This window comes from Panthera pardus, unplaced genomic scaffold, assembly GCF_024362965.1.
Source record: "Panthera pardus isolate Hobbes unplaced genomic scaffold, ASM2436296v1 HiC_scaffold_22, whole genome shotgun sequence".
Taxonomy (NCBI): domain Eukaryota; kingdom Metazoa; phylum Chordata; class Mammalia; order Carnivora; family Felidae; genus Panthera; species Panthera pardus.
In genome coordinates this window covers 15,974,656-15,993,041 of record NW_026526788.1, presented here as the reverse complement: position 1 = coordinate 15,993,041, position 18,386 = coordinate 15,974,656, and the positions used below count along the sequence as shown (strand labels likewise).

The following is an 18,386-nucleotide window of genomic DNA, read 5'->3' as shown; positions in this document are numbered from 1 at the left end:
ATCATCTCTGTCCGTTATATGATGTCTTTGAGGACTTTCCATGGGCAAAAATGTAGCCTTAATCTATTAACTTTATATAGAAATATGAATTATTTGGGGATTTGATCATTAGTGTGGAATGAGAAGACAAATAGGAAAATAAAGTAAATATAATACTTTAGGTTATGAATTTTTTTCTCTTTTACTTAAATATTTTATTAGCAATTTACCAAATGCCTTTGCTTCTCAATTTTCTGTCTACCTGTTTGTTTGTTTTTTTTTTTAATTTTTTTTTCAACGTTTTTTATTTATTTTTGGGACAGAGAGAGACAGAGCATGAACGGGGGAGGGGCAGAGAGAGAGGGAGACACAGAATCGGAAACAGGCTCCAGGTTCCGAGCCATCAGCCCAGAGCCTGACGCGGGGCTCGAACTCACAGACCGCGAGATCGTGACCTGGCTGAAGTCGGACGCTTAACCGACTGCGCCACCCAGGCGCCCCTCTGTCTACCTGTTTTTAAGCACAATTTTCTCTCCTAACAATATCTAATGCAGATACAATAATTCTTTATTAGTGTTTTTGTTTGTTTTTGTTTTGTTTTGTTTTTAATATATACTGAGTTTGAGGACAGGAGACCAAAAAGTTGATGAGCTGTCTCTGGACTTTCTTGTCCTCGTCGACTCGTTCTAAGGGCCCCAGTCCCTTGACTTGAAAGCATTTCTTCTTTCTGTAATGACTCTAGATCAAAAAAGAACCCTCCTATATGATGTGAAAAGCAACACGCCAAAAGCATCCAATAACATAGAATTTTTTAACTTCTCAAAAAATTACTTTCTAGGCTGAACAAGACAATGGCCACCCTCTGCCAGCCTTTGCCAGTCTACATATTGAAATACTGGATGAAAACAACCAGAGTCCCTACTTCACTATGCCCAGTTACCAAGGCTACATTCTGGAATCTGCCCCAGTGGGAGCCACTATCTCCGACAGTCTGAATTTGACCACCCCTCTTAGAATTGTGGCCCTGGACAAGGACATAGAGGATGTAAGTTCAATCTTCATTTTGCTCTTGTTTTCTTAACACATCTCTTACTGTCTTTATGTCAACAGGAAATTTTACGAGGACATAGTTACATGAGCCATAGAATAGAGAACCAAGTCTGTATAAATAAGAGTCTCAGAAACGAGGATCTTAGTGTTGTAATCTAATTTCACATCAAGAATACTGTGAAAAAGAGTATGTTTGAATTCAGTGACTGTTTGTTTGTTTGTTTGTTTTTCAGTTTACAGATCCTGGGTATAAGGATGAAAAGGAATGTTTCATTTATAGTTTGCTAAAACACAGGACAATCTTTTTTTTTTTTTTAATTAATATGGGTTGAAAACTGTTTCTATAATTGCTGATAGGGGAACATAATCGCATTACAGAATAAATATTAGAAAAAAAAACAAAAACATGAAGGCAGCCCTGTGGTATGGTTTAAGGAACTTTTCCGATGCTATGTTATTAGGCAAAAACACATTTGGAGGCAGCTGACCGGCTCACACTGCTACCGGTGGCCGTGTTGATGTCAAGGCTCCGTCCGCCATGCATGCCAGTGCCCTGTGGTGGACGTGCCACTGGCCACACGGGTGGTTGGCCGTCCAGGCTGGGCGGGTCAGAGTTCTTGACCTCTGCACCCCCTCTTGTGCTGAGAAGTGGGCAGCCAATCTATACCAGGCCAGTCAGAGCTTTTCCAGGAAAGGAAAATCAAGGAACCAGGGCGGGGAGACTTTGGCATCACGTATTAAAGAAATGGAAATGGATCTGAAGCCACAGTGGCCGCGTTAGCTGACATCATGGAGGAAGCCTGTCACCACAGAGAGGAAATGAGTCCTGACAAAGTCACACACAAGGGAGTGCTGTTGGGTCCTGTTGTCTTGGGTTAGAAGATGCCCAGGCCTGTACTGATCTCTGATTTTTCTTCCTTTCGTTCTGTGGTTCTGTGACCTGCCACAGTATTTCCCCATGCATCTTTTTTATTTTTTTGAAAACATACTTTCAGTTTGAATTCTGCCCCTTCCAAAGGGAGAAAGACCTGACTCAGCCATTTCTCCCTCTTCAACAGAGCTGTTCATAAATGTCCTGCAGCCACGCTGTCCCCGATGGCAGCCACCAGCCACGCGTGCCTGTGGAGCCCTGGAAACAGGACTACACTGACAACTTAATTTAATGTTTTGTTTAATTTAACTAACTTAAATCTAAGTAGTCACCTGCCACTACTTGGGCAGCACAGCCGTAGAGTGTTCCCCAAAATCTCATTACAAGGAAGCTTCATCATCCGTCTAGTAAATGAAGAGGGAACTTTCAGATTTTTTGTCCCCTCTTTCTGGAAAAAGTTTCTAACACTTCGCAGAGGCTGTGACAACTCTGTGTGCACTCCACTTCTTTCCAGATGCCTTTCTACCTCCTGATACTTTCTCTCTCCCCTCATCCCAACCTTCCTGTGCTGCTTAGTCTCTCTTCTTTGGTCTCATCACGTTTTAACAATAACTGTCAGGGAGTTCTTAGTACCGGCCAGACAATCTAGTAAATACTTTATCTTGCGTTAATTCCCTTAAATCTCACAGCAAACATAAAAGATGCAATATCCCATATTGCAGAAGGGGAAGTTGAAGCTATTTTAAATTGATTTCTGTGATCACAGACTTAGTAAATGGTGGAGTTGGTCCTTGAGCCAAGGTCTATGGGAAGCAAAGTCCTTGATTTTAAGCACCAAACTAGAAAGCCCATGTCTACTTGATAAAGCATGACTATAGTCTGACAATCATGACAGCTGATAAATGCTACAGACATTCTTCCAGAAAAGTGCATATGCAAACACCATTTCCCATCCCGATGTAGGGGGTTAGGGATCCCCTGAATGTCTTCATCTAGTGAGTCCTCACTAGAAAATTCAGAGTTACCTTAATAAGTTTTATATAGGCTAAGCTACTATATTTTGTAGGCCTGGTGATGTCCCATAGATTTTGGAATGGATTTTATTTCATTTTTAAATTGGAATGCGTAATCATATGTTAAGCAGAGACTAGTCATTTTGGAAAATTATAATAGTGTAAGTCATACCTTCATGAACACATCAATTAGCAAAATCTGAATCCTGAAAGAAAATGCAGCTGAGAGTTTTTCCATAATTGCAAAATGTATGTGTTTGTATTTACTTGATGTATTTATATTATTGAATAGTTGCATGCTAAACTTGCTTGGGTACATTCTTACTTTCCTGGATTGCCATTCACTTTAACATTATAAATGTGAAAATGCATTCTAAGAGACTTTGTAAAGGATGATGAGACTTACAGGGTATTGGTGAGATGGAGGTGGGGGAGCTCCTAGGTGTAAAATGTCTGGGAAACACTACTTGACATTCTACTCATAGAGTTGACCATCCCACTTAGCCTATTAAATGCTCTGTGCATTTCCAGGGCTGGGGGAGGAGTTTGGGGCAGGAGGCTGTCGTTCTTAAGAGTTTGTTCTTTGGAGTTACCCCCCAGCCCCGGCTTGTGTGACCCTTGGTCCTACTCTGTGATAGTTGAATGACTCTGTGGGCCTCGTTTTCATGAGTCGCCCCTTTTCATTCAATCACCTGTGATGCAAACAGGTATGTGACAGGATGCCGTGGCCTGTCCTTCCCTTGGGGTTGGCAGGAAGGGCAGGGAGAGGTCAGTTCCCTTAAATGCTGCCATGCACTTAGAGAAAGGCACCGTTAATATGTCTTGTAAAAACGTCAAGTAATTAAACAATGTGTATCTTGCCATTAGTTTTTTAGGCCCATCCTCTTTCCAAAATTAACTACAGTGAGTGCCATTGGGTACCTAGAAAGTGGGCAAGTATCTCTACTCTCCTAGTGATGAAGGTTTCTAAAATACTAAATATAGCTTCTATGTATCTGTAATGTAAACAAGCCCATAGAATGTCAACATAGTTTAATCCAGTTTCCTATACCATGTGAAATATTCTCTTAAAACCCACTCCTCAGGCACTGATATAACCCCTCATCATGCCCCTCAGTCTTGAAACCCAAGAGTCTTTGGTTTTTGTTTCCTCACTGCAGCTGAAAATCTTCATATTCTCCCTGTTTTGTCCTCTGGATATTTCATGACTGTCTTTATGTCCCATTGGAATTACCTTCTGATGTCCTTGCCCTCCTATTTTTTCTTACTCGGGTGTCTCTTACCCAGCCACTAAGAGTGATCTAGTTAAGAGGTCAGATCAGTCTACGTCACAGTTCTGCCTCACATGCTTTTGAGATCAGTTTTCCCGCAGAAGAGAATGGCTGGCTGTTATCTCATGCCTGAACATTCATACGGCCTCATTTCCTGAAACTTCCTCCTCACCTGTTACATTTAGCAATGGCTTGCAGTTTCCTGCGTAGCTTCTTGTCTCATTACCTTTTTTTGTGACATTTTCCATGCTTTGAAATCTTTTCTCTTTCATCACCCAAGCTGGTTTGGACAACTTCCACTCAGTGTTGAGAGTTCTGCGTGGGCATCCCTCACTCACATCATGTCCAGACTCCGCTTCCTCTCACCTGAGTGGGGTGTCTCTCTCATGCTATCCTTGCGACATTGTAGGCACCTTGCAACCTCTTTGAATATAAACTGAGAACAGGGCTTAGATCTCAGTCATTCTTGTATCTTCAGGATCTAACACAGTTCCCAGAACTTAGTAGTTTCTACTAATTGTTGAATGAACTTGTACATTCAGGCATGAGTAGAGGAATGAGGATATCTAACATATGATCAAAATTCTAGTGCTCTTGATTTAACTGTTTCACGATACGGCCCATTCCAGGGTTGGACAACCACTTCCTAGAAAACTCTTCATCCTATTGAGTTGAAACGAGCCTTCTCATAATTCATCTTGTATTCCATATAACTTCCATTTTCCAGCACTGAGAATAAATCCATGAGATAGTCTGTAATAGGTTTCAAGATGGATTGATGTCCTTTGGAATCACCTCTTTCCCCCAACCCCCCCAGGCCAAGGACTCTATTTTAAAAGCAAAATATGTTCACTACTAGATGATTTAAAGATTTGTATTAACAAAAAGAAACCTCAAGGCCCTTTCAAGGCAAGAATTTTACTGCCTGATAAATTCTCGCTGTTTTTGAGTGCCAGAATAATGCAATTACTCAGTGTATGGGCAAAGGATTTAAGAATATCGACAGAAACACATCACCGCCTTCAGGTGTTACCAAAAGAAATGGAGAAGAACGGTTAGGCATGGAAAGAGAAGTCATCACAGCAGGAGTTAGTTTCCTGAGTAGCTTCAAGAATAGGAGAACAGACTTGGATTGTCCAAAAATCAGCGTCTTCCTTCAGTTCAGTAGAAAGGAAGAGTTTTAAGAAATAGTAGCGGGGATCAGTGAGTGGAGTTATCAGCAGTGTAGATTTTGGGGTAGAAGGAATATTAACGGTCACAGTGAAACTAAAAAAAAAAGAGTAAACAAAAATATTTGTGTCAGTGTTCCTTTTCTATTGATGTATAAATGTCCACATAAAGGTACATATGTCATATAGAGAGGTAATAGGAGTCACATTCCGGGTTTTTTTTTTCTTTTTTTTTTAAGTGCTCTTACATCATACTGTCAAAATAGCCCAGCAGGTAGATAGGGCAAGACACGCCCAAGGTATTTAAGACGATGTCTGAAACCACCATGTTTTCAGTAAGCAGAACTACTAAGAGATGATGATTGGATTCCGGTTATAAAAAGTAAGTAAATAATGGGGAATAGTAATCAACCGAGGGTACCCATTTGGCTCGTAGGAAGGCAGCAAGTCATTTAGAATTCCATGTGGGTTCACGTCCTGCATAAAGCGTTACTGTTTTCAGAATAAAGGTGTCCTTAAAACTTAATGCAATATGGTCTTAAAGGTCCACGGTCCTGGTATGCTTTATACATATCATTATGCTGTCGTATGTATGTTATGTCAGAATATTAAGAAAAAAATACACCTTGAAAAAAGTTATTAGTTTAAATGAGCTAGAAAACGTTGTTGCTGTTGTTTATTTGTTTTTTAATAGAGTATACTTATAAGCCATATGTATGTCTGTGGTCATTTATGCTTACATGTTTCTATTTAATGTTTAATTTGCATATAGGTTCCTCCAGGGGGAGTTCCTGTAGGTACTAGGCATTCATTTTGTGTTTGCTCTTTTGTGAATTGCTGTGGTTCATTTCCTAGTTCTCTTTCTTTTCCGTAAAACAAGTAGACACTTCCTTCAGTATCCGTTATAAAGACATCTACAACGACTTTATATATGTCTGTGTAGATGTTAATTTAATTTTATGTTCATATTATTGGTTATAGTAGAATGAATTGTATGGAATCCAAATTTCACGTGAACTTTAGCAAAGATTGTTCAATTTTTTAATGTTTTTCAGTTTATGACAAACATTAGTAATTCATCATCGTATTTCTGAAAGACTCTAAGCTTGGGATTGAACTCTTTTGAACAAGGTTGTCTGAAGACAACTACTGTTGACCAGTTCACATTGGCAGATGAGATTAATTTCTGTCATTTCCCCTTATGCTTCATAATTTACCTAAGTATGCATATGTATATATGTGCACATATACATACATTTTTGTGTTGTATGTGTATATATATATGAGGATGCATATAAACGTGTGTGTGTGTGTGTGTGTGTGTGAGAGAGAGAGATACAGTATTCTGGTTCTCATTGGAAACCCCAAATTGGCTTCAAATCCAGTTGATTGTTACATTTGAATGGATTTCTTCTATATGATAAGATTTTTTTATATGATAAGATTTTAAATTTTACATTCACATGTTGTTTACCTTTCATTTGTATATGTCCTTACTTTTGTCTTCAATTTTTCTGTGCTGTGAGTGAATATCAGAGTTTATTTTACCCTCCCAGAGAATAATACACAAACCAATGAAATGACACACTTATCGTGTATAGTTACTATATACTTCAGATAATATAATATTACCTTATGTCAGAGGGAAAAGGAAAATTTATTAATCAGCCTTCTGTGTACATACTGATTTTAAAAAAACTAATGTGTATTTTAAACAAATTTTTAAACACAAGGGCTGCATTAGAAGTACTGACCCTGTAAGAATAAGAAGTCAGATGGAGTGCCTGGGTGGCTCAGTGCGTTAAGCATCCGACTTCAGCTCAGGTCATGATCTCACATTTCATGGGTTCAAGCCCCGTGTCAGGCTCTGTGCTAACAGCTCGGAGCCTGGAGCCTGCTTTGGATTCTGTGTCCCCCTCTCTCTCTGCCCCTCCCCCTCTCATGCTCTGTCTCTCTCAAAAATAAATGAACATTAAAAAAATAAATAAGAGCATTTTCTGTCCATTTTACACTCATCATATACCACACCAAAACTAGTATTAGCCTTAAAAATAAGTCCTAGGTATTAAGCTTTGAGTAGTAATTGGCTACATATTTCCAAATCTGCCTTCTTCAATTCTTGGCCTCAAAGAAATATCCAGGTATTCACCATTAGCATCTAAGTACCCTGTACATAGATTTTGAAGGTTACTCTGGTAAGTATCCGTAAACTTCACAAGTTATAATTTAGCCAGAGATTAACTGAGCAGGAAAGATTGGCATGAGCTATAAGATGCCATTGACAATGATAGCTTTATGTGTTATATTATCTTTTTCACAAAAAAAACCAATCCACAGGTCTGGAAAGTCGTATTTTAGTCTCTAGCTGGTTGCAACGGGACTTGAAGTGAAGACCAGCAAATTATCAAAAAGTCTTTAATGTTTCTCATTATCAAACGTAAGAGTCTGTTTCTGAAGTCCTGGCGGGTGTGTCATCTTGAAACAGGAAGCATTTGACATTGAGGGTCTCGTGGCTTTCATAAACCGGGAGAACGAACGGCGTGGTCAGTGGCACGACCGGGTGGTGCGGTGTCGCGTGTGTGTACCGTGGCGCACGGCCCAGCGCTCACCGCAGTCCTGCACCATCACCACACCTGACATAACAAAGAAAATGCTCACAGCATGTGGTGAGTCTCTGAAGGAATTATACCCAACAAATTTACCAACAGAGACTCCAGGGGGAAGGAAGAAAGAAATTGGGAGAACATTAGTTATGAGGAAGGTAGAGAAGGGCTGAGGGATCTGAACAAAGGGAAAGAAGCAAATATTTGCTCTATTAGGTCACAGGGCAGAGCTTGCTCAGCTCGGATTACTGGCCAAGTAGAGGTTTGAGTATAGGATGCTGCATTCCTCAACATCACTGTTGGGACACTCGGAGAACAGGAAAAAATACATGAATTTAACAGCCTAGTGATTTTACCCTGGTTGGTAATTGCTGTTAATTGAAACTGCCTTTTAACTTTCTCGGTCACTTAAAAATAACCATCAAATTTTATTGAAATTGACTTTAAAGTACACACACAGTAAGAAGGAACCTCAAAATATGGCTTAAAATATGTTGAATTTATATGCATTTTATCATCTATTTTTTAAAATAATTTGACTTTTTATTAACTAATATGTTTGATTAATCAACCCCCCCCACCACCACCTGCTAGCCATGCTGAGCATATGGGGTCATGATGCTGACACGGAAACTGAGGTTCCTGTTTGAAAGTATCCATGTAAAGCCTCTGACTTTTCACGGCTCTGAACAATTTTGATTATTTTATAATAAAGAGACCAATGGAAATTACTGTCTATCGTATTCATTTTTTTTATTTTTCTAGGATCAATAAATGTAGCATACTGGACTTCTATCAAAATCTTCCATAGAAGACTTTTAGGTCTTCTATGGACCTAGAAGCTGCAATGATATAGCTAAGTGATATCTCAAATATCTAAGGAGATATCACAAATACAGAACTGTGTGAGGTTCAGATGAAACCATTCATTTCAAAGTTATTCAGAATATGTACATGCAGAAGCTTTAACAAGATGTATAGATTTCAGCATCTGTGGGTTGCATCAGGACCACCTTTTAATATAGCAGTACAGATATCAACTTTCTCAATTTCACATGAAAATGTTTAAAATGTGAGTGCTAATTTTTTAAGTCAAATTTAACATGTCTTTAACAATTTTGAAGTCTGTACTCTGCCCTCAGCCCCCGATTTCAGACGTAGAAAAGGAATCTATGATATTAAATTGCATTTCATACACTACGCTATGCATACCATGTGTTGGGCTTTTTTTTGAATATAGTTGACACACAGAGCTACATTAGTTTCAGGTGCACAACACAGGGATTTGACTTCTGTCTGCGTTATGGCATGCCCACCACACGAGTACCCGCCACCTGTCACCGCACGATGACACTGTTAAGGTACCACTGACTGTATTCCCTGTGTTGGCGTTCATCCCCACGACTTATTCCTTCCATAACTGGATGCCTGTATCTCCCAATCTCCCTTTTCCGTCACTGCATAATTTTTAAAGTTGCCCAAATCTATAAAAATGCCTCGCCTCCCTGCGTATCTCTGTTGCTGTTGTTGTCATAGCCTTATCAGAAGCCGTCCGTCCCAAATACCCTCTTTCCTTTGATGCACTTGCCCTCGGACTCCACTATGCAGACACCAATGCACACCTCCCCACTCCGTGTCCTTGTTCTTTCTTGAAAATGCAGAGATGGATGTCTTCTCATTCAGGGACGTCAACAGACTGTGAAGGGTTTCCACCGCTTAGTGAATGTTCTCTGTTTTGAACTTTTGCAATCACTTCTCTATGTACATATCATGTTTCTGGGCTCTTTTATCAGACACACGCACCCAACTCATACACCTTCAATCTGATTATCAGAAATTTTTAAGTTAAAATGAACATTATGTTTCCCCTTGGAGAATCTTTACAGCATTAAAATAAGAAAGAACGAGCATGATATTTATAGGTAATGAATTATACATAACCAATCTTATTTCTATTTTACATTAAACATGAGAACAGAATAGTAATATGCATGTGGGTGCTTTGTTACCACAAATCAAGTAGTTGTACAATCCTACAGCTAAACTTTGGGGCTCCAATTTTCTTCTCTTGCATTTACTTCTTATTCCTTGAGCTCAGTGAAGTTCTGGAGAATATTGATATCATAAACCAATAAGAACATATTCAATTGGATTGTTATCTATCTTATTTATTTCTTTTTTTGCATTAATTATACTTACAGTTATTCCACTATGTTGTTTTCCACAAAGTGAGTCATTGTCTTTGCATAATTCAGCTCAGTGATGAGTAAATGTCTAGTAAACCCTATCTTTTCTTTGGAAATTCTTTTGACACTCATGGATGGTTTTGTAACAGATTTGTCAAATTAATTTACAGTTCATGAACTAATAGCTGCATTGTTTATTCAACTTTTGTTTGTTTTCTCAAAGACGAAAGACCCAGAGCTTCACCTTTTTCTCAACGATTACACCTCAGTCTTCACCGTCACACAGACCGGTATCACTCGCTACCTCACCCTACTTCAACCAGTGGACCGGGAAGAGCAACAAACTTACACTTTTTCGGTAAAAAGATTTATTATTTATGTGTGTTCACGTACGTGTAACAGAAAGTGATGTCTGTTTGAAACTGGAGAGGTCCGTGGGGCGCCTGGGTGGCTCAGTCAGTTAAGCGTCCAACTTCAGCTCAGGTCACGATCTCGCGGTCCGTGAGTTCGAGCCCCGCATCGGGCTCTGTGCTGATGGCTCAGAGCCTGGAGACTGTTTCAGGTTCTGTGTCTCCCTCCCTCTCTGCCCCTCCCCCGTTCATGCTCTGTCCCTCTCTGTCTCAAAAATAAATAAACGTTAAAACTGAAGAGGTCTGTGACTTAAGAGGGAAAAAAATGCAGTATTTTCAAGTAACTGAGAATTGAGACTATCAGTAATAAAATTCTTTACATGTGTTTCTCTTTTTTCTGTTTATAAGTTTGTACAGCTATGTTATCATTATTTACCAAAAAAAAAGGAAAATAATTTTCAAGACGAAAACAGGAAAATGAGACTTTCATTCTTCACCATGCACTTATAATTGACTTAAATTGAGATAGTATAAACTAGAATCCACAAGTAAAGAATTATTTCCTAACCCTTACTTTATTTTAATTTATTTTATGGTTTTTGTTATTACATTTTATATTTTGACATAGGGTTAGGCCAGTGGTTCTCCACTGGGATGATCCCTGCACCCCCAAGCCCTGTCCCACCCCCACCCCCCCACCCTCACCCCCCCCACCGAGCCCTGGGAACATTTGGCAATGTCTGCAAGACAGTTTTGGTCATCACTACTGGATCTACTGGCATCAGGTAGGTAGACCCCAAGGATGCCGATATGCATCTTGTAACACACAGGACAGCCTTCCCTCTCTCCAACAGGGAATTATCTGATGGAGGGAGCCTAGTTCAGGTTAGTTAAGAAAAAAAATGGTGAGGGGAGATTATTAAAGCTGTATATATATAATAGAATATACACATTATATTCTGTATTCTATGTTCTATATATTCTATGTATTCTGTATTCTGTTACATAAACACATACATGATTTGTGGGGGTGAGAGGTGGATATAGATAAAAAGAAAATTGTATTATCCAAATTCATGAGCCATATTTTATTCAGATATAAGAGGAAAATGAGCCAATGGAAAGGACTTAGGACCTACAGAAGACTCCTTTCTGGAGACCCTTCTTTACACAGCAAAGCCATAGCTTCCAGAAACCCTCAGTGACATTGCGGACTTAGGCACGGAGTGGATTTCAGAAGTCATTCAGAACAAAAATGGTGGCGTGGCAGTGCGGACTTTGTTTGTCAGACCTTCCTAAAATGTTAACGATGTAATTAACATAGCACTATTAAGTAACATCAATAAGTCCTTTAAAATTGCCATTTTGTAAATTACCGGAAAAAGACATCGCATCCCTAGGGCGCCTACTTTCTTGAGTTATCAATATAAGCATGTTGGCTCTAAAAGCATCTATGGAATTATATATAAAATATGTAAAATGGAAGAATATTTTCCTATTAATTTTTAAAAATTAAATAGTAGTTAACGCCTAAGAACCAATGTTACTGGCCCACTCCAAGCTTCTCGATAACACTTTACATATCTGCTTATTTACATGTGCTTGGAATTGAATACATTAAAAATAAAACAGAATCGTTTGTAATTGCTTCTTAGTGCATTAAAGCACGTTGCTTATGTGCATTATTATGTTTGTTATTTCTATTTTGGCACCCTTTTAAAACTGAAATTATATATGAGAAATGCCTTAAATCATAGGACTGAATTCAGTACTGCTTATGTTTGCATGACTTATCTGTTACGTGTGTTTTTCATCCCCAAAGATAACAGCGTTTGATGGTGTGCAAGAAAGCGAGCCAGTTATTGTCAATATCCGGGTGATGGATGCAAACGATAACACTCCAACCTTCCCTGAAATATCCTATGATGTCTATGTTTATACAGACATGAGCCCCGGGGACAGCGTCATACAGGTAACTACCCATATGGTACAAGGCACTATGCAAAATGGTTGTTTCCATGGGCATTGTATAATGTGACACTTCAGAAATTGCTTAAGAAATGAAAACGAGGGGCGCCTGGGTGGCCTAGCTGGTTAGCATCTGACTCTTGATCTCGGCTCAGGTCATGATCTCACAGTTTGTGAGTTCAAGCCATACATCAGGCTTTGTGCTGACAGTGCAGAGCCTGCTTGGGATTCTGTCTCTCCTTCTGTCTGACCCTAGCCTGCTTGTGCTCTTTCTCTCTCTTTCTCAAAATAAATAAACTTAAAAAAAAAAAAAAAAGGAAATGAAAATGAACTTCAGGCTCATTATATGGCATAATCTAGCTTAAAAAGCTTGAGACTTATGTTTGCCACATAAAAATGTATTTATATTGATTTTAAAGGAGAATTAACTAGTTATTAGATGTAAACGCAGCTATTTGATCAGTTTATACTTGATTTTTAAGAGTTTAATACACTGAATACGCTTAATATAGTAGTATTTTTAATATGTTGATGTTTTCAAGTATTAGATGTATAGTTGAAAATTTCAAATTGTTTGGAACTTTTGTAAGTATGGGTTAATTTTCCCATGGCGATAAAGGCAGAGGACTACGTTAATAAGTTGGTGGATGACATTGTCAGACAGTGGTTACCTGGACATAACGTGGAATCATCACAACAGAGAAAATTTGGATTTCATAGTAAATGCTATCTTTGAAAATACAGAAATCGGCAAAATCTTTCTCCTTGACTTGTCTTATTTTTATTATTAACTGCATACTTACTGCATTTAAATTAATTATAAGTTATCTCAAACTATGTTTTGTTTTTTTTTTGTATTCTGTGCATAAGTCATAAAGAAGTAATCATATTCTTCCTCGAGGGTTTTTAGGATAGTTGAGTCTAGTACTTTCCAAATTGGCTGTACTGCGGAATTATCTAGGGAGATGTTTAGAAACACAGACAACCAAGATGTCACTTTACCTTTCTGGGATCTGAGGTTCTATGAGCAATACTTAGGTTATTGATATTAAAATAATAAACCCGAGGGGTTCAGTGTCCAGACACATAAAGACCACTGATGTAGATTGTCCTCAATATCTGAGAGTCAGATTCAATAATTTTAAGTTACTTTCAGGCCAGGAAGGCCATGATTCTTTATACGTTTTAGAACATTTGAATGACTCCAAATTGTTACTAAATGACATATTGTATGTTATATAAGTATGTCATAATGATATGTAATAACGTATATATAATGCATACTAAATATGCACCAGTATAGTATATAATTAATGCACATAACTCAATTTACTTGTCTACATGTCTTAGAATATAGCATATATAAATAGTTCAGAATAGTAGAGCATCAGCCTAAAGACCCTGACGGCAAACCTAAGCCTTCACGTACGCCTCCCGATTCTGCCAGCTCCACGTTTGCCTTCTTTTCCTTTGCACGTGCTTTGCTCCTGAACCACCAGCTGCACCTAACCGAAAGCATGTGGCTTCCTCTTTCTCACTTCCTCCAGTTAGCTGCTTCCCTTCCATGTACAGCTTGATGAGCCTTCTTGTCCTTCACATTATTTCCCTTCTGAGGACGCATGCCTTGGCAGTGTTCATCCTTCCTTGATGGTCCCTGCTCTTGCATCCCACCTGGACACAGTGCTGTGCAGCCACGCTTCTATGATCCACTGCTGTGACACAAAACACTCATCACACCTCGTCCCACATCATCACTCCTCATCGGTGTGAGACATTAGGGAAGAAATGGTTCACGTTCTTCTCAGTGCTTCTGCACACTGTTTTCTGTCAACCAAGAGTACTCTTCTTAACCCAGATTTTGCAAGGCTGGCTCACTTTCTTCGTACAGAACTCTGCCCAAAATGTCACCTCCTCAGAGAAAACTTCCCTCGAGGCTTAGTGCTGACCCCCTTCCAGCTCACACACTCTCTGTGACTCCCCTTCTCAAATGATCCTATTTTCTTCTCTCTTGCCCTCACCCCACGCTGAAGACCCCAAGAGGTCAGTGTCTTTTTTTTATCACCGTGCTGCCTCAACACGCAAGACCTATCACCCATGCGGTACCTAGTCATCCAAAGGATGAATTGTTACCAAATTCACATGGCGCTGTTGTTAACATAGTCTAGAAATAATTCCGTGCTGTCTCTCTTTTATTCATCGGATTAAGATAGACTTTCTTGGGTGATAAAAGGGATGACATTATAGCATGGACAGTGGAAATTCACATGTACGCACTTCCATGCGTGGATACCCCCTGCTGTATATGGCAGTGGAGAAAAGGCCACAGTACATTTTATTCCTATCTTGCTTATGGCATGTGTCATGGTGACGAAATCCACCCTTTCAACCGTTTGTCTTGAGGGCAGAACTCTCAAGACAATTAAAAATTAGTTTATAGCATCCACATCAATAGTGCCTCGCACATCACAGGTGCTCAATAGAGTTGATGCTTAATATGTTTATTCCAGGATGACAGAAGGGAGACATGTGGACAAGCAGAATGAATGGGAAGGTATAAACACATTGGCCTCTGTTTCTAGTTGATTGGTGGACCTCAAGAACTACATTTGTCTTTACCGAGGCACTTATATGGGCAGCAACATTACAGTGTATACAGATAAAGGAATGACACTCGTTGTCATGTTCTTATTTAATTAGACCTGATTCTTATCTCTATAATAACATAATTGGAAGTAAAAGTAAGTTTATACATAAAAAATAAAAAAAAATTAAAAAAGCCAGCAGGGAGCTGGAAAGTGTAACTAAGAAAATGATAGCAATTATGTGGTGGAACTATATCTCAAAAAATGTCTGCCTTGGGGGATCAAAAGCTGATTTCTGGCATTTGCTGGCTGAAACAGTTAATTTCCCTTATGTATCTCTTTATAAAATAGATCTTTCTTTGCCTTTAAAGATTCATATTTTATATAACTTCCTGAACCATGCAGATTATGAAGATAGAGTGTCATTTGTGTTTATATGGCTCTATCTTTAAAAGTTACTTAAGCACCAAGAGATAAAGACTTATAATTAGTATTTTAAATGTTATTCCTGGCATGTGGTAAAAGAGTGGCATGGCTATAAAACATCCTTCAAGGGCCTGGAAATAGAAGGAAATCGATTTCCTATTGAGAGAAAAATGTGTAAACAAAGCAAAATGATTTAGAACTGGGACCTGTCCCTGCCTCATAAGAATGACAAAATAAATTCTGTGCTGCACCCACCCAGCCCTTGCCAGCCCTGTCTTTCCACACTGACCCAGCACGATATCACCTCATTTACTTTTAGTTACTATTCTGGTGTCAGAAAGAGTAAGAACATTAGAAGCAAAGATGACAGTGAATAGAGACTGTCCAGCAGAGAGCTCCTTGGATAACAGATTTTAAGTACATTTTATTTATTTTTATTTTTTTTATTAACTTGTTTTATTTATTTATTTATTTATTCAATTTACATCCAAATTAGTTAGCATATAGCGCAACAATCATTTCAGGAGTAGATTCCTTAGTGCCCCTTACCCATTTAGCTCATCCCCCCCTCCCACAACCCCTCCCATAACCCTCAGTTTGTTGTCCATATTTATGAGTCTCTTCTGTTTTGTCCCCCTCCCTGTTTTTATATTATTTTTGTTTCCCTTCCCTTATGTTCATCTGTTTTGTCTCTTAAGGTCCTCATATGAGTGAAGTCATATGATTTTTGTCTTTCTCTGACTGATTAATTTCACTTGGCATAATACCCGCTGTGGAAAATAGTATGAAGGTTCCTCAAAAAACTAAAACTGGAACTACCCTACGACCCAGCAATTGCACTACTAGGATACTACTGGGTATCCACGGGATACTATCGGGTGTGCTGTTTCGAAGGGACACATGCACCCCCATGTTTATAGCAGCGCTATATCAATAGCCTAAGTATGGAAAGAGCCTAAATGTCCATTGATGGATGAATGGATAAAGAAGATGGGGTATATATACATAACGGAGTATTAGTCGGCAATCAAAAAGAATAAAATCTTGCCATCTGCAACTACGTGGATGGAACTGGAGGGTATTATGCTAAGTATATTTTAACCAGGACGTTCCGAATCTATTATTTTCAACGTGGCCCCGAGACTGCCTTGGCCTGAGGAAGTACATTCTCGATTATTCCAGCACCTTCTTGGTGGAAACATCCTTGACTGCGAGAAGCAGATAGGTTAGGCATAAAGGTGTGAGTAATCAGGTCCTTATAAATTGGTCCTCTGACTTTATATCTCTGATACCTGAGTATTGAAACAGGAACAGCGTGATTCTCATGTGTATGGGTCCTGAGCACCCTGCCCCTGCCCCGCCAGGGCAGTGCTGTCACAAAACACCATCTGCACCTTCCATACCTGGAAATGAGGTGCAATCAGAGTACTAGCATATGTCGTGTTGAGGGGGAAGTTGGGGGCATGAGTGAGAATGATTTTTGGCCTGAAAGAGCTTTTTGTAGGCCATCAGTGAAACTCTGCAGGTTTGACACCAACGAATGTCATGCTGTGTTGTCTTAGGTCTCATTTCACACATTGCTGGTTTTCTCGAAAAACCAACTGCTGTGTATTAAAGATACAGATCTTGGTGTGTAATTTTAATATTTTGAAGATGTAGATTTTCATATCAGTAGTTAAGTCTAGTCCATACTCTATGGATGCTGTTCTTAAAATTGTACAACTTTCATTGGTGTTCTTGATCCTTAATGAATATAGAGATATTCCTGAGCAGCCTTTAAAAATATCAGTCACGGGGCACCTGGGTGGCTCAGTCGGTTGAGTGACCGACTTCGGCTCAGGTCATGATCTTGCAGTCTGTGAGTTCGAGCCCCGCATTGGGCTCTGTGCTGACGGCTCAGAGCCTGGAGCCTGCCTCAGATTCTGTGTCTCCCTCTCCCTGCCCCGCTCATCCTCTGTCTCTCTCTGTCTCAAAAATGAATAAAAGTTAAAAAAATTTTTTAAAAATATCAGGCAGTTAAGGGTCTGACTTCGGCTCAGGTCATGATCTTATGGTTTATGAGGTCAAGCCCCACATTTGCTGACAACTCAGAGCCTGGAACCTGCTTTGGGTTCTGTGCCTCCCTCTTTCTCTGCTCCTCCCCCACCCCTCTCTCAAGAAATAAGGATTAATTTTTTTTTTTAAATATTGATGCCTAGACTCCACCCTGAGATATTTTTGTATATGTGATGTGCCAATCACAGTAGAGCCACTGTGAGAGATGTGATTTAACAAAACAAAGCAGCTCTAATATGCAGCCAGTTTTGAGAAAACCCATCTTGAGCCCTCCCAGTGTTTCACACGTGTGAAAATTGGAATCCCTAATGTATCAAGATAGAGTCTTATGTGGTGCTGAGTCCTTGGATCCTTACCCCCGTCTTTCCATTTTTCTCATTCTTCAGTTCCCATTTTCTTCTGTCCTGCTTCTTACTCATCCCCCCCCCCTTTTCCTCACCTTCACCCGTGCTCTACTAATAATTCCATTTCTTTCCATTTCCCTCCACTACAGCCATGTCCCCTCTGTACTGACGCCATCCTGTTGGTCTGTCACTGTTCCTGAGTCTCCCCATGTGCTGGTCTCCATGCCCTTCCCAGGTCCAGCCTCACACTGCCTTCCCACCCTGACCCATCCAGGCACTTGGATCGATTGATGCATTTGCAGAATTGATTAACTTATTTCCTTATAATTATTCATTGTTATTATTTTCTTTCACTGACGTGGTACCATGAGAAGTATACAAAATGCAAGCCATGTGAGTCCATCTTTAATTGTCAAATACAAGAGCACTTCTCCTTCCTCCATCGGGGCAAAGCTCTCATCTGTACCGTTTCATAGAAAACCTCCCTGGTGACTGAGGTACTTTGTCGCTGGCTCCCTG

The 18,386-nt window shown here is 39.5% G+C and overlaps 1 protein-coding gene across 18 annotated transcripts in view; it reads left to right on the top strand.

The window, feature by feature from the left end:
- The window catches only part of PCDH15 (protocadherin related 15), a 1,681,879-nt gene that overhangs the window by 1,328,353 nt on the left and 335,140 nt on the right, over positions 1-18,386 (top strand). For all 18 annotated transcript variants that reach the window (XR_008425054.1, XR_008425055.1, XR_008425056.1 and 15 more), the window contains 3 exons: positions 818-1,024; positions 10,366-10,500; positions 12,315-12,464. Coding sequence is in view for 15 of the 18 variants with exons in the window: in XM_053910276.1 (XP_053766251.1) it covers positions 818-1,024; positions 10,366-10,500; positions 12,315-12,464 (492 nt within the window). In the remaining 3 variants the exon portion in view is untranslated. The remainder of the gene's footprint in view (positions 1-817; positions 1,025-10,365; positions 10,501-12,314; positions 12,465-18,386) is intronic.